General features: G+C 38.0%; 1 protein-coding gene across 1 annotated transcript; it reads right to left on the bottom strand.

Annotated features, from left to right (window-relative positions):
• Positions 1 to 2,301: 2,301 nt before the first annotated feature.
• On the bottom strand, positions 2,302 to 13,926 carry tmem38b (transmembrane protein 38B). The gene is made up of 6 exons (XM_053340022.1): positions 13,499 to 13,926; positions 6,054 to 6,210; positions 5,392 to 5,576; positions 5,141 to 5,228; positions 4,485 to 4,602; positions 2,302 to 3,300 (listed from the first exon to the last, which is right to left on the bottom strand). Exons 1-6 carry the CDS (start codon positions 13,623 to 13,625, stop codon positions 3,022 to 3,024), a joined length of 954 nt encoding a protein of 317 aa, XP_053195997.1. The 5' UTR covers positions 13,626 to 13,926; the 3' UTR covers positions 2,302 to 3,021.
• Positions 13,927 to 14,196: the final 270 nt, after the last annotated feature.

The raw sequence follows: 14,196 nt of genomic DNA, 5'->3' as shown, positions 1-14,196 counted from the left end.
TTTAGGGCTGGGGGATGCTTTAGTGTGCCTCTAGTCACTAACCTAAAATTAGCTTTTCAGCCCACCCAAATTGTCCTTACAACCAAAAATGTCCTCACAAGAACAGTGAACTGTCTATATTGGATCCTCACAAGCACAGCTAAACCAGACCACACACACTCACACACGTGCAGGCAGCTACCATTGGCTCTACAAAGAGGGTCCCCTCTTGTCCCCATCCCCTCTTGCCTGCAGCTGCTGGCCAGCCTGTCAGTTCCCAGGCATCAAGCCATCAGAGATGATGCCTCCTCACGCCACCAAGTGGTAATCACCTGTCCTGCACCACACAGCAACAGGAGCTCTGTCCTCCAGCCAACACTGGAGCTTTAGATGCTACCAAAGTTGTTTTACAACTTCACCAGTGGAGGCTGAAAATCGGTGTGTTTGTGTTTAAGCTGGGACTTCAGGGTTCAAGCCATGCAATGAAGCTGCATAATGAAAACAAGCCATCAAATTTAAATTGTCGTAAAAACATCATGCTATAACATGATCTTATGACAGCATTTTTGTAGCACAGATCAGTCTCTTTCAAGTAATATACATGATTTGTGACATCACAACTATTTTGTAGCCAGTTGTGGTCCAGGATTTCCTAGCAAACATTATTCAAACTGTAGTAAATGGTGAATTGTTCAGGGACTATTTTCAGATTTAGTGGACTAGTGCACAGTTCAAGGCAGCAGGACTTGATGTGATATTGATACAAAAAGGGACATGTGAGCTATAGCACAGAAATATCAATTTAATTTTGTTTGGTTTTGGGTTAGTCACCGACAGTTTTTTCTTTTTATGGATTTGTTGACAATAAAGAAAATATGGAATTCTACCTGACTTAACCTTGAGTTTACATGTTAGAAGTATAATATGGGTGGTGGTGTTGAGGAAAGAAAAAGTAAAGCGCAACAACAAAATAGGTCACAACTTGAAGCTGTTAGTGTCAAATATACTCCTGGCTTTTCTCTCTACTGTTCCTGCATGTGTGAGTGTCAGTTGTGGGTTTCTTTGTGGGTAGTACGTCATGGTCTCAGTCTGTCCCTGAGCTCTACTTCGAATTCACTGTGGGTTCAACGTCATGTGTGTGCTTACCGTATCCTTGCATTGTGTCTATGTGCTCAATTTAAATGAGTGTGAGTGTGTGTGTGTGTGTATGTGTTGTGGTTTTTATATATTCAGGTATTTTCAAGACATTGTATACCATATCCTTGGTTCATCTGTGACCTTTCCCCAGACACCACTTTAGGCCCAAAGTTATGTGTAAATTAATGTGTATACATTGTGTGCAATATGTGCGTGTGTAAACCAACTTGTGTGCACACATTTACTGTAGATCAGGATTCATCTTCTGCAACTAGAAAACGGGCACAAACCTGAGGTTAGAAAGAGTCTAAGGGGATGCATGCTGTGGGGCAGGTGAAGCACATGGAGCAAGGGGCAGAGGTGAAAGGAACAAGGGGTTGACGGTGGGGTGGGTGGGCTGCTCAGTTCAGTGAGTAATTGTGATAGGGGTCATGCAGGTCTGGACCTCATTAAGAAAATTGTCTTGGAAATTTCAAGCTCTGAGCTGTCGTCATGTCATCTGCCTTCTTGTCACAGGAGGCAGCGTAAGGAAAACAGTGGCTTATTATTGTGTCTTTCAGTTTTGTAAGGTCAGACAGTTCACTATTACAGTCAGTAAAATCACACACATGCACACACACAAACATAAAGCAATTTTACAGCCACCACTTTGAGATACAAGCCTGTAATTGACATGCATGTATTTGACAATTTTGGACTTGAGGCGTATTAAAGGCAGGTACACCATCTCTACCAGTATAGCTTTTGATCTTCTTTGAGCGTTGTCTCTTTTCTCTTCAACACCCCCCCCCTCTCGATCATCACCCCTCTCCCCTGGTTCTTAATTTGTATTCACAGGTGGATTCTTCGCCGCCTGACGTTACATAGATGAGAACTGGGGGGGATTTGGGGGATCTCTCTCCAGCAGCTTTTTAAAGAGGGTGAAGTATCAATCAGGTGCTGATGTTACACTGATGCAATGTTTCAGCCTATAGAGGAGGTTACTTCTGGGCACTATACTGATTTATATCACTTACTATCACATACCAGCCGTTGATATAGATATCAGTTACTCTTTAGACATGATACTGGGAACAAATGTAGCTTAGAGACATTTATTTCTCTTCCACTATAACGTTCTCAATGTGTGCCTCCGTGTTCACTTCTATCTAGATCTAGAGGTGTGGAATCACATCAACAACAATGTACTGCTTGTAAACATGTTTATTGTCATGCTTTCGATTGCAATTCAATTCATTCACCAAAGAAACAGAACACAATAAAACATTTGCTTTCCATTTCAAAATCTTATACATTCAAGAGTGCAATTATTTTTTATAAATAGAATAAAATATCTGAAACTTGTAGCAAATAATCTCTTTTAAAAATGTTTTAACTGCTGCAGAGTAGGAAATATAGCATTTACATGAAGCAGAATATACACAGAAAGAAAAAGATAAAGACATTCATAGATGAGCAGGTGCACAGCACTGTTCCCAATACCCAGAGATAAAATTATCAGCTTTTTCTCAATATAAATATATAATAAAAATTTAGCTACACGCAAGTGTACTGCAAGTGTGCAATTAGCCCAAGGATACTATGATGTTCATATGCAACAGCATATATATTAACACTGTATACAGTACATTAAGGATGGGGTGATTATCCCAGCATAAGGTGCAGGGTTGATTGGAGTCACCTCTTATCAAAATTCTGTTTCAGCAGTCTTTTAAATTACGTTGTAAAAATGCAAAAAAACCCAGTTTGGAATAAAAACATTTTAGCCGTTGGACAAAACTGTCTTTCTTAATAAGAGACAACAGAGAAGAACGTTTAAGTGACCTCCTGTCATGACAAAACTGAATCAGAAATGACTCCACAACCCTGCTTGGAGGTAAAAAGGAGCTAAAGGGCGGAGGCTGACTATTCAGTCTTCTTGTAGTTTGTTGCCTCTGAATTCTCTGACTCCTCTTTGGCTTTGAGCGATCTGCTTTTTCCTTTCCCTGCTGCCACATTCTTACTGGACTCTTTGGTTGCTGTGGTAGAGGTCATCCGGTTTGTTGTGCTGTTATCAATATTTCCTTCCTTAACATCAGCGGTGAGGGCGGCGTAAGGGGAGGAGCCAGAGAAGAGGGTCTTGTAGATGACCGACTCGATGGGAGCAAAGGGTGAGGTGGATGACCCTGTCAGCATCATCCTTGACTGAATAAGAGAAGATAAACGTGTGATGACAGAAGCAAAATGTGAGAATAGACAGAAACTATTTTTTTTATCTTTATTCCCAAACTGCAGGAGTGGCTCAAATCCCGTCTCTTTGACATATCCTCAACAACCACAAAAAGTGATTTTATATAAGATCACGGTTAAGTCGAGTGCTGCAATGAATTAATCGATTAGTCAATTGATATTTTAATAATTTAACAACACTTATTTAATATTATATATAATATTTGCTGCTTTTAGCTTCTGAATTGTCAATATTTCATTATTTTCTTTGTACACCAAAATATTTGGGCTTTGGATTGTTGTTCAGATGGAATAAGACATTTCATGATGTCACCTTTGACTCTGGTAAATAATAATGGACATTTTCACAGTTTTCTGATGTTTTATACACAAAGGGATTAATCAGTTAATCAACTGATAGTGAAAATAATCACTAACTGCAGCCCTATAGTCAAGTCTTGTGCCTTTAATAATGGTGTTGAAAAATACATGCTTATGCAACATGCCTACTGTATGTAGTTTGTCATTTTTTCACAGAAAGCTGACCAGTTACGTGATGTTGGCCTACTTCACATACAATAGCACTGCATGGGTATTGGGTTTATTGGTTACGTATTAGTATTAGGGGATGCAAGTACAACACTTGCATCATCAGGAACACAAAATAATAAACAGCAGGTTGGACACGACTCTTAAATCTGATGAAATGGCTCGGCGCTAATTTGACAGATCAGAGTCAGAGGGAACTAACAGAATGAGAGTTGAAAGAAGACATGGTGGATTTATCTGTGTCTCAGTCAAGAGCACAAGTTTCCCAGAGAAGAGAGGAGAGGATGATGCAAGCTGATGAAAATGATGCAAAAGCCTCAGCCCTACGGGTAATACCAAGCTAATGTGAGTCACCACAGCTAAAACTTCAAAAAAGCAGAGGCAGAAAGGTCATTTAAAAGACAAGGCTCCGGCAACACCACAGATGCGGAGGGAGCCTCGGCACCAAAACATTTGTTATACCTGAGTTAAGATCTGAGTCATAGGTGAGCAATTAAACTGACCAAAACACACCTTCTTGCTTTGTTTCTCAATGGCAAGTTTGCCACCTTGGGTTATATACATATATATATCAAGCTCACAGCGACAAGTGTGAGATATATCAGACTGACCTTGTTGACGACGGTGAAGACGGTGTAGATCAGCATCAGGTGCTGCTTCTCGAGAGGCAGGTAGTGGGTCTGCTGCAGAGTGAACAGCACCGCTCCTATCAGGGTGATCTTGGTGGGGCTAAACAAACAAACAATGATAAAAGTTACAATTACAACACTTGATAAAAAATGATTAAAAGTCACATTTGTTTGCTTGAATCATCATGGACAAACTGACTAAACTGGAACCAAACCATCACTGTAGATAGCAACCCTGTGAGTACATTACTCCAATCGGTTTCAGTGCTGGCTTGTATGTGAAAGACAAAGGTAACCAAGTGTTTAGAGGAGTATATACAGGTGTCTCCATGTTTGGTAGACAGGAAACAAAAATAAACAGCTATTCTGGCTCTGTCCACAGGATAAAAAAATCAGCCTGCTAGCACCTCTAATTGACACATTATATCTTGTTTGTTCATCTATACAAAAACCAAAGTGTGAAAACAAATGGCGTAACATCACACGTTGCTTTTTTTGCAACCAAATATGGTTTTAAAACTTTTCCTTTCAATTTCAAACTACACTCTGTACATTACAATATACTCAGTGCAGTTTATAATCACAAGAACATAAAAAAACACACATGTAATGTCACTAAATTCCAGTAGAAGACTTACTATGACATTTTGAGGAGCTCGTTGGTTTCTGGTTTCCAAACACCTCGAACAAGCTGCTCAAAATTACTGATCAGACCACCTCCAGCACCTTGTGGAAATGGAAGAGAGATTAGATTAAAATGTATTACTTATCTATCTATTAATTATAATACTTAATTCTTACTTCAAAGCACTTACAAATTGATGTTATCATAATACAAACAAAAAAAAAGGATTGCAGATGCACACATGCACACCAACAGCTAACTGACCTCTTGCCCAGCCGATGGCAATCATAACCAGCAGGCTGTCATTGTATTTGCCGTATGCCTGCGTGACCCCTCCGAGCACCTTCCATGTTCTGGTCACTTCCTTCATTCCTGACAGCACCAGCCTGAGAGGCAGCAGGGCAGCACAACAGTACACTAAGTCCATGGGGCAGTAGAACACTAGATACCTGAGGAGACACACATGGCTCAAACAATGAGGACACACACATAACATTTCACATATCTCCTGAATGTAAACTATGTAGTCAGTCAACAAAGTCTCTGTCAAGTACCTCTTTTCACCAGCAGAGGGTACTGTGTGTGTTTTGGGGATAAGAGTGCAATTATATGTGCCACCAGTAGAGGGTACTAGACTTCTTTTTTTTCTCTCTTTTTTTTAACTCAATGACCTCCCTGTTTCATTCAATGTCTTTCACATTTCTTGCTCCCTTTATAGAAAATTGATTATTGCACATTTCATCTACTAGAACCTCATTATTCTGTATTTTGCTTCAGGGATGCAAAGAAGCAAGGACACATTTCTGTGTCCCTTTTCCTCAAAGTTGCAGAGGGCCTCTCACTAATCCTGTTACTTTCTGCTTCCATGCTTTCTTCACTCTCTCACCCCTTTTCTCTGCATTTCTTCTCATTTGTTTGACATTTACCAGATAATTGAAGCAAGTAGGATGCTGGTGCTGTTGGACAAAGGTGCTACAGGAGGCTCGGCCAGCATGAGCCCTGACAGAACAGCTCCGCCAAAACAGAAGAGCATGGAACTGAACCAGCAGGCTAAGGGGCTGGTTCTGGACACCTGAAGAGCTCCTGCACAAGAAAAGGGTTAGGGTTAGTGGATTTGTTAGCACAATCACTGTGGATTTCTTTGAGGCCCCTACATATACAGTAGCATGTTTTCTATTCATAAAGTATCAGCGTTCCAACATGGTTAAAATATGCTGTGCTCTTATAGTCACGAGTGTGTAAAAGCCTGGGAACATCCTGCAATCACTGTTGTTCAATGTTTACCCTAATGAGTAGTAAACTTAGGCATGAATACTACGATAATCCCTGGTGATGTAACATGACAAAGTATATTTACTCAAGCACTCTACACTTGTGAATTACTTGTGTTTGACTTCAGTGCTACTTTATGCTTCCTATTCCACCATATTTTACTCCTTATTTTACAGCTAAAGTTACTTTTCAGATCTACTTTTTCACGTTATACAGATGATGTATTTTTTATATACTTTAAAAAATATATTTATTATTAATTTAGATCACTTTGTAGAGATCTATTTGTACTCATTGAAGTGTCTTCTGATCATTGGTGTAAAAAAAACATTACATCCCCCTTGATTCTATGGTGTAAGTCAATAAAACATGAAAAAATGAAAAGGAGTGAATATTTTTTACTGAGACTGTACAGTGTATCTATATATCTGTGTGAGTATACAATATATGTGATAAAAATATTTTACTAAACTATTCCCAGTAGCAGAATGTTTTTATTCTGTGGTATTGCTACTTATACTTATGCAAAATGTTTCAATACTTCTTCCATCTCCTTTCACTAAAATAAAGAGTGAGAAATAGGATTATTATTGCAGACAGCAGTTGAATTTGTCAGGATAAGTTTGATAATGTTTGCTTGTGTCTGGGCTTTCTCAACCTCAGGCTTTGTGTAAATATTGTTCAGAGTTAAATTCAGTTAGTCGAGTTAGAGGTCGCTTTGAGCACAGCTTCTTTATTTGCTTCCAGGCCTGGTGTTCAAAGTGCAGAGAGCACAGTAACAACATTTACAGTTATAAACACTGATTATATCAGTTCACTGAAGATAATCATCAGCCACTCAGTGCTCCCTCTGTGTTTCCACCCTGTTTAAAAAGAACATTGGATTCATTTTTCTAGTTAAACAATTTACATGCTAACTGCATGACATGAGTGCTCAGTCATAAGTTACAGACAATTTAAATAGCATAAAAACTGCTTTGCATTATGAGGCCACAGCATTTAATGTCTATCTTCATAATGAAAGGATTGTTTGGTGTCGCTGTTGAGCTCTACTTGAGCACTCACTGATATCAATTGGTTGATTGAAAGACAAGAAATGTTTGTGACTATAAATTAATACAATTTAATCACAGCCTCCAAATAAAGCTGAATCAACACCTTAAAGAAAAAAATTGAAATAAAGCTGAACATTACACCTTCAATAAATGTATGATATTATTGCAGAGCTGTTGTAGTAGACTGCATTAGTTTTAGCAGTGTGCATCTAATAAAGTGACCCTGAGTATGTATATCACTTCACCTCAACTAGGTAGTGCTCAGTCAACCCTGAGCCACCTGCCCTGAGTCACTACGGCCACACACAGGTCCATACTGGTAATCTGAGGATTACAGAAAGATTATAGACTCCTGGAGGGAGACTGGTAAACCAGGAGGATTTATAGCTCCATATCCCTCCTCTGCAGACTCCTCTGGATTCACTCAACGCTGCTCACATTTTAACCTTAAGCCCTCTTTCACTTCGAAAAGCATATGGAAATGAAAATAAAGTGGTTGATGTTTCGAATTGTGGTTTCTAAAGGAGAACGTTTGCAGGGGGAAATGTGAAACTAAAGCTGAACAGGCCTTTTTCATATCAGACATGTTGATTTGTCAAATACAGTTAAAGTATTAATAATGAAATAATAATAATGCAATAATTACTTAACCAGAGCTACAGTATCATTGATTATAATAGAAATCTCTGACAGAAAGATGAAAAAGAAAGTACTATAAGTAAGAGAACTCATCTATTTGATATATAATATCTAACATTGTAACCTAAAATATAGATGGCACTTTAAAACTGTGTTTTGACAAGTGCTATATAAATAAAGTTTATTATCATTATTATTATTCATTATGGCTGCAAATAACTGCATTTTTCTTTCTATTGATTTATTTGTTTGTTATTTTCTTTAATAATTCATTAACTGATTTGTCATTTGGTCTATAAAATGTAAGAACAGGGTCAAAAATGATCTCGAATCCAAAGACACTACCATGAGGAAGAAAGTTTATAGTGAGATAGCATCAAACAGTGATAAGTTTTAGTGTCAACAGATTTTAATTGCTTTTATGTTCAATTTGACTTTTGCTTGTATTTTAAAGCTGCAATAATTGATTAGCTGTCAACTATTGAATTAATTGTCAGCAATTCTGATAATCGATTAGTCGTTTGGAGTAATTTTATTCTTTAATGTCTAAATTCTTTGATTCCAGCTTTTCAAATTGTTTCAGTTTTCTTTAGTCTTCTATAACAGTAAATGATGGTCAGGACAAAGAAATTTGAGGATGTCATCTTGTGGTTGACATGTGTCACCTTTTTTAAATTTTGTTTCACATTTTAGATAGAAAAGATTAAGTGATTAATCTGGAAACAATCAAGAGATAAACTGATAATGAAAATAATTGTTAAAAATAATAGCTGAAGCCTTAAAATAAAACCAGGTAGTTTTTCTGTACTGTCAGAAAACTGAACATCAAACAACATTGGTCTTATCTGTGTGCCAAACAAGTCTGATGTAATTAACTGTTTGTGGTTAAAAACTAGTTGCGTCAGTTACAGAAGGAGGAAGTTACACAAAAGCATCCAAAGGTCAGATAAGGAAAAGGGGTTTAAAATATGCCAGCAGAGTGGTCACACACACTCTTCTCCTGTTATAGTTTATATAGAGTCCTGTATTGGAGACTTTTGCTCTATAATTTAAAAGAACCCAACATAATTTAAATTAGCATAGCGACCGATGCATTCACATGTCTGTTTGGATTTGGTGGTGCTTTTCAGGGAGCTCAACATGCTTGACAATATCTGCCATATCTGTTGAATGTCAAAACAAACCACTAAAGAAAAAAAAAATCTTCTGCATCAAAACACACCTTTACCAGATGAAGATCATGTATCCTGTTTTGCATTTGAGTCAGACACATTTACAAGTCAAATCTGAGGAATACAAGCCAAATACACCACAGCTGTCAAACTATGGCGGTTGTGTTTTCGGTTCTTTCTTTTCTTTTCTTTGTCTCTCTCTCTCTCTACCTCTGGTGGGAGGGTAGAGAGAGGTGTCACCTCGCTTCACTTCGGGTCTCACTGGAATTAAAACAAACCAACGACAGAGCTAGGTGCTGTGATCTGAGACCAGTTTTGCCTGTCACGTTATTTTAAACGAGAATAACTGCCACTAAATTAACATTGATTGATACAACATATTTATACTAGTGTATTTACTCAACATGAGTTCATCTGCATGCATATAAAGTCATATCTGTGCAGCTGGAAGGCGTGTCAGTCGAGTGTCTGACTTCTGAGAAACTGTTTTGCTTTATTGAAAACAGTAATTTAAGTCTTAACCACACACCAACACACCAACACACACACAGACACACACACACACACACAATTTTTATCTTGGCCCCTCTTCTCCTACACCAATGCCTCATTTTCTTTTGCCTACCTTTTTTTTTTTTTTTTACTTTTATGACCTCTCTTACAACTTTTTTTTAGGCCTTCTCTTCCCCTCTCTGTGGATCATTACAGATGGCACTAGATGGGTATAACGTGCTTACCTCTCGTTATTTTGGGCTTTCAGGGAGGACCATTAACTGACATTAGAGCCTGACTGATCTATCTGTCAGCTGATCTTATTGGCCAAGACTACCACAGATATATCAGTATTAATGAAAAACACTGTCCAATTTTTTAAAAGTTAGGCAGCATTTTATTTTATTTTTTTCATTTTTCTTAATTCAAGTTTAATATATACTGACAAGTGTTTTTTTATTTAGTTGTTTAGAGAGTATTTATTAAATTCCCAGTGTAGTTGTTGCTGTTTCAGTGCTCTGATCTCATTCTATTAAAAGAAATGTATTAAACTGTAAAATATCATGCCTCCATTACATATCTTAATATATATATAACCACGTTTATGGGGTCACGGGGTCACTGCAAAAAATGTGCTGACATATAAGCACTGCTCATCTTGCAGGTCACTGTCCTCCCGCAACCTATACACTCCCTGCAATGTTTAGAAAACATGCTTTAAATAACCCCGCAGTAAAGAGTAGTGAGTAGTAGTATGATAGATATGCAAAGGGGGTGGGGGGGGGGGGCTTTAAAATCAAATACAGAGGTAAATTTCTTTGCATCTCCAAATGAGCTTTGTTTTTTCAATTATTTTGTTCTTCTTGCACAAAATGAGAAAAAAATGCTAGTTATTTTGTTTGTTAAAATGTTGAACAGCTGTAGCACTGCAGTCCCAAAGTGGATGCACTGTAAGGCAGGAAGGGAAGACACAGGAAAGAGAAAAGAAGCGAGGGAGGGTTGAGTAGTTTATGACATTCCTTTCCTTTTTGGGAAATAGGGGAACTAGAGCTGGCTCACTGACTATTTTGTGCCTTGACCTATTCGGATGATATTGAACTTCCTCTATTTTGATATATGATCTTTCCTGATATCTAAAGGTTTTTGTTTGGTTTTTACCGTCCTCTCAGTAAGTTTTTGTGAAAATACAAGAGACAAAAACACAGTATTACAACATGGAACATATCCCAAATATGTCTGACTCTGAGTCAATTTCCACACATAAAAGAGGAGAGCACACATAAAAGCACCCAGGGGAGCTATTAGAATTTTGTGTTGCGTTTGTTGACCTCTGACATATTATTTGTCCATATTTTTATCCTCTGTGTGTCTTCCATCTTGTCAGAGATAGATAGATAAATGAGTGTAAAGGACAGAAGGTTAAAAGGTCACAGCAGCTCAGATGCCAGGCAAGGCAAGTTCTAAAATAGATAGATAGATTTACAACTACAATGGAGTCAGTGTGTGTGTGTTCTTGCATGTTGGTGTGTGTGGAAAGACAAGTCCCTGTGCAGTTAAAGTCCACCTGTTCCTGTCATCGCTATCTCAGTGACATAACATGGTTGGCACAGCACTTGCCTTTGGTCTGAGCTCAGACAATGTACTTTGGCTGAGTGTAACAGCATTTGATTTAAAGTTATTTACTCACACTGGAGCATATGTGCATCATGTGTGTTTTGGTTTATCAGTCACACTAAGAGAACAAACATAAGCAACAGTCAGTCACAATAAATGACTGTCTACAAATTACGTTATCATGATATCAGCTAGTAATCTAGATCTTAACTTAAAGTCTCACACTCTAGGCAACTAAACAAACAAAAACAAATCAGCAAACATATGTTTGTATGTATAAACTTCAAGTCTTATTCAATTTCACACATTTGGGACTTTTTGATATGGCTCAAATCAATACTTTTGGCATAATTGACATAATGTGGCAAAATGTGTGTAAAAACCCATATAAAATAATCCAATTTATATTAAATGTAAAAACATGTGTTGCACTGTTGGCATTACATCAGACAAAACCAGTGGTTGAATGTAAGTAAGTACATTTACTGAAGTACTGTAATTTATGTGTAAGCCTTGTACTTCCGCTTTACTTGAATACTTCCAATTTATTTTATTTCATACTTCAGCTCCACTTCTCTGCAGGAAACTGACTGAAAACTATATTTGCTGATTGGGATTGTACATGAAAATATGATCAGATTATACATTATCTATTTTTATAGATTAAACTACTCAACACTAATACGCAGTATATGCGACTTACACATACTTTTTTTGTTTGATACTCTAAGTTCATGCTATTTATAATATATCTGTATTTTTTACTGTAGTACAACTTTAAGTGCAGGACTTTCAATGCTGTAGGATCTGAGTACTTCCTCCATTACTGTACACAACTCTTCAAATGTGCAAAACAAAATGTATTATGATCTTATTTAAAGGTGTAATATGTACGAATCAGAAATTCCTTCTCATTAGTGACACCTGTGGCCATTAAGTGAGCCGCAGGCTGCAACCTGTTGCTCATGCTGGCAGGTGTGTTGGTGGTGGAGTTACCACGTACTAAACATCATGCTCAGTGAAGATCTTTTAATATATACATTTCAGTAAAAGACCTCCTTCAGATATATCATCATATAACTTTACTGAGCAAATGAAGACTCTGTGCAGGTGTCCCGTCTTCTTTTTAGTACTTAAAATCATATCAAAATAATGTCTGAGCTGAGCTACAGCACACAGGTAAAGTAATGAAGTTCAGCACCCAGACAGGCCTTTGAACTTCAGTCAGGGGCGTTTGCTACTTAAAGGGCAGTTGCACCCAACACAGATAAGACCCACAGTGAGGTTAAACCCGTTGGAAGACGTTCTGGGGTAAACTGAAAGAGGCTTATTTGGTTAATCAAGACTGGTGATGAGTCTGTGTCTGTTGGGAAAAGGGAGGCTCTGTTTGCTAATGGCTTCAGACACCGAGGCGTCGGTTTATGGATTGTGCACACAGGGTGATATTTATACTTTTAGTTTTCGCTTAAAAGTCTCAAATTACCACCACTGAAACACACATTCAATGTATTGCACACTCACTTTATTTATCTTATTACTATGTTTTACTAAGTTTTATTTTCCTTCTTATATAACATTTAAGTTTTTTCTAATATGTTTTATGTTCTTTTCATGTCCTTTTCATGTGAAGCACTTGGTGCATGTAATTTATTTTGTTGACACTTTAAGTTGCATTTCTTGTATGAATGGTGCTATGCAAATACATTTATTACAATTATCATTATTATGGTTGATTCATTTATTGTGGTGGAGTATCTGTGTTTTTATTTATGTATTTTCTTCAGCTAAATAAAACTGATTGTCAAAATGAATTCACATTTTTATGAGTCTTGTAGCCTAACTCTTGGTAACAGTCTGATTAACACTATGTGAGGACTGTCAATATTGTTAAACACTTAATAATATGTTTATAACAAGGAAATAGCAGAACAAAAGAAAAGATGGGTCTAGATTAAATTCACAAACAGAAGAGTATACTTTCACTTAAGCCTCTGTAAACATGTGGTTGCTATGTCCGGCAACTAGATAGTTAAGGCTGTCATTGAAGATAACGGTTCATTAATTCAAACTTGTTTCAAACTTTAAATGACATTTATCATGCTCTTGAACTTTGCTCCAGGCACTTACCTGGCTGCTCCCTCAGAGACATGACTGACACTATATAGTGCGCCATGTCAAAGTACGGAAACATGGACAAGTTTGCCAGTCCATGCGACAGCTCGTCCAAATGCAGCAACCCGAACAAATCCATCATCTGATTTCCTAAACTCTTTTAGCAAGAGACACCTATTCTAGTTTAATCCCAGCGACGAGTTCAAGTGAAGTAAAGGGCACCGGTCCAATTCAGAGCATCAGGATAAACAGAAATCTGACACAAGCCGGTGGCCCAAACAGCTGTGGGTGTTTGGGGATTCACTACTGCCGGGCTGCTCGCAGATGGTTAGTTTAGTTTAGGTGCCGCCGCTGGTCGCCGGGCAACAGATCTGTGCTGCCAGAGGCTGGTCATCACTGGTGTTACCCCGTCAACGACGCCGTCCTCTGCGCATAGCCGGAATTCCTGCTCCGTGTTCCGCCATGCTGGCGTTATCAGGGGCGGAGCTAGAATGGCTTCCTGATTGGTGGAGTGGGAGCGCTGCGAGCCAATCACGTGGCGGAGAGTGCTTCGTCAGGCGACGCTGGATTTCTAAAATCAAATAGGCTTTTCTTATATTGGTCAGTGTGTCATGTTAAAGGATGGGTATACAATTGTTCCAGTCTGTCTTATAATATGTATAATACAATAGATTGTAATATACAATAGTCAGGTGGCCACATTGTTGTTTTTT

This window comes from Scomber japonicus, chromosome 19 (assembly GCF_027409825.1).
Source record: "Scomber japonicus isolate fScoJap1 chromosome 19, fScoJap1.pri, whole genome shotgun sequence".
Lineage (NCBI taxonomy): Eukaryota > Metazoa > Chordata > Actinopteri > Scombriformes > Scombridae > Scomber > Scomber japonicus.
Note: the sequence above shows the minus strand (reverse complement) of the source record. Positions and strands in the feature narration are given on the sequence as shown.

Excerpts from the sequence above, each read along its gene's own strand:
- tmem38b (XM_053340022.1), bottom strand. The coding sequence starts at position 13,625 with ATGATGGATTTGTTCGGGTTGCTGCATTTGGACGAGCTGTCGCATGGA. Across the intron at positions 4,603-5,140 it reads GAGCTCCTCAAAATGTCATA|CCCCACCAAGATCACCCTGA; the intron begins GTAAGTCTTCTA and ends TTGTTTGTTTAG. Across the intron at positions 3,301-4,484 it reads TCTTCACCGTCGTCAACAAG|TCAAGGATGATGCTGACAGG; the intron begins GTCAGTCTGATA and ends TCTCTTATTCAG.